This window comes from Lathyrus oleraceus, chromosome 7, assembly GCF_024323335.1.
Source record: "Lathyrus oleraceus cultivar Zhongwan6 chromosome 7, CAAS_Psat_ZW6_1.0, whole genome shotgun sequence".
Taxonomy (NCBI): Eukaryota; Viridiplantae; Streptophyta; class Magnoliopsida; order Fabales; family Fabaceae; genus Lathyrus; species Lathyrus oleraceus.
This window is the reverse complement of record NC_066585.1, coordinates 514,368,751-514,371,188: the sequence shown is the minus strand read 5'-3', so window position 1 is coordinate 514,371,188 and position 2,438 is coordinate 514,368,751. Positions and strand designations below refer to the sequence as shown.

Genomic DNA, 2,438 nt, shown 5'->3' with positions numbered 1-2,438 from the left:
ACTCTCCAACCTGTAACATTTCTTGTTGGAATCAACTCATTTTTCTCATTTTTTATCACAGTAGTTCCCCTTTTTTTCATTACCACGTGTATTGGACTAACCCATGAGCTATCAGATATGGGGTAAATCATCCCCGCATCCAACAACTTCACCACCTCTTTGCGTACAACCTCCTTCATAGCTGGGTTAAATTTTCGTTATGGTTGAACCACCAGCTTATGATCGTCTTCCATCAAAATCTTATGCATTCAAACGGCCGGGCTAATACCTTTCAGATCCTCAACCGCTCATCCAATAACACTCTTGTATTTCTTGAGTACTTGGATGAGTTCTTCTTCTTGAAAAAAATTTAAACCAGAATTGATAATGGCAGGGCACTTCTTTTCGGCTCTTGGGTATTTTCTGATGATTGGGATGGTTTTAAATCTTCCCACCGGTTTGGTTTAGATCTAATCCACTGAGGTTGTGCTTCCATCATGGCTAGCACTTCTGAATCTCTCTCATCTTCATCACTTTCAAAAATTCACAAGCTCAAAACACGTTCTAACGGTAATTGAGGTGTTTTTATTTCAATTTCTTGAGCAATCACTTGATATATTACCTCTACAGTGTGACTTGTGCCAACATCGTCTTTTTTTGCATAGTGTTCCAAACATCAATTTTCAATTCTTCATCATAGACTTTGAGGGTCATTGTTCCTTCCTCTATGTTTATCATACACCATCCTGTTTCTAAAAAGGGCCTGCCCAATATAAGAGGTATCTCCTCATATTCAGGCATCTCAAGAATGAAAAATTCAACTGGAAACACAAATTTATCTATCTTTACCAGAACATCTTCCACAATTCCATAAGGTCGCCTAATTGATCGATCAGCAAACTGAAGAGTCATCCTAGTGTCTTGAACGGTGCCAAGGCCCATTTTTTTATAAATGGACAACGGCATCAAACTCACAATAGCTCCCAAATCAATCAGAGCCTTCTTGAATTTTCGATCACCAATAGTGCAAGGAATAGTTACACACCCTCTATCTTTATTTTTCACAAGAATTTTCATACCTCGCAGAATAGCACTGCAAGTTTCAGTGAGGATGATTAGGTCTACATTTGTGGAGCACTTTTTGGATATGATGTCTTTCATGAATTTGGCATATATTGGCATCTTCTCCAGAGCTATAGAAAATGGAATGTTTATCTCAAGTTTCTTAAACATCTCCAAGAACTTCTCAAAATTCTTTTTATGTTGGTCTTTCTTCTTTTGTCTCGGAGGATAAGGAAGTTTGATGATTGGCTTGATATCTTTTTCTTTATCCTTTATAGGCATTATCACAACCTCCTCCTCTTTTTTCTCCGTTTCTTTGATTTCTAAATTGACTTCCAACAACCCGTCTTCTTCTGCACTATTTTCTTTTGGTTCCTAGCATACTTACCACTTCTGATCACCGCAGTGTTAACATTATTATGCTCGTGAGGATTTTTCACTTTACCACTAGGCAAGGTACCTGGAGCTTGAGAATTTGAGGCTAACTGTTGTGCTATCTGACCCATCTGAACATCAAGATTTTTTGTAGAGGCAGTGGTGTTCTTCTGATTATTTCTAGTCTCTTCTTGGAACTGAATACTGTGAGCGGTCAATTTTTCAATGGGAATATATCAATCTACTTTATGAGCTTGTTGTTGATATTGTTGTTGATATTGTTGTTGATATTGAGTCTGATATTGACCTTGACCATGTTGTGGAACATTCCCTATCTGATCTCTCCAAGAGAAGTTTGGATGATTCTTCTAACCTGGATTGTAAGTGTTGGAGTAGGGATTATTCTACTTCAAAAAATTTATCTCGTCAATTTGTTGAGGGGTTACAAAGCAATACACCGTGTGGTGAGTGTAAGACCCCAATTTTGACCCTAAGATCCCTCATGCAATTCCATCAGAAGTGAAATTCTGATATCAGATATGAGATTTCGAAGGTAATGTCACGACACTAATATCTGAGTTATGCAAACAGGATAAAGATAAAGAATAGTAATGCAAGAGACACAAGCAATTGTTAACCCAGTTCGGTCCAACTCACCTACATTTGGGGGCTACCAAGACAGGAAGGAAATCCACTAAAATAGAATCAGTTCAAAGACTCTTCGTACACTTCAACAAGTTATAGTCTTTCTCACCTAATCTCTACCCGTGCAATTTCTACCTAAGAACTCTTAGATATGAGAACCCATTCACTTCCCTTCAATCACACCTGTGATTTAAACAACAATTCCTTGTGAAAAGAAAACACTTTTCAATAACACACACTTGATTTACTTCACAGTTTTAATCAAGTAGACAAACACTTGATCTTGCTTAACATCTTTGATCAAGTAGACACACACTTGATCTTGCTTAACAACTTTGATCAAGTAGACACACATTCTTGTTTACAAGCTTAGAGTG

General features: G+C 37.5%; 1 protein-coding gene across 1 annotated transcript; it reads right to left on the bottom strand.

The window, feature by feature from the left end:
• Positions 1–603: 603 nt before the first annotated feature.
• On the bottom strand, positions 604–1,323 carry LOC127104677 (uncharacterized). The gene has a single exon (XM_051041848.1). It carries the CDS (start codon positions 1,321–1,323, stop codon positions 604–606), a length of 720 nt encoding a protein of 239 aa, XP_050897805.1.
• Positions 1,324–2,438: the final 1,115 nt, after the last annotated feature.

Excerpts from the sequence above, each read along its gene's own strand:
- LOC127104677 (XM_051041848.1), bottom strand. The coding sequence starts at position 1,323 with ATGCCTATAAAGGATAAAGAAAAAGATATCAAGCCAATCATCAAACTT.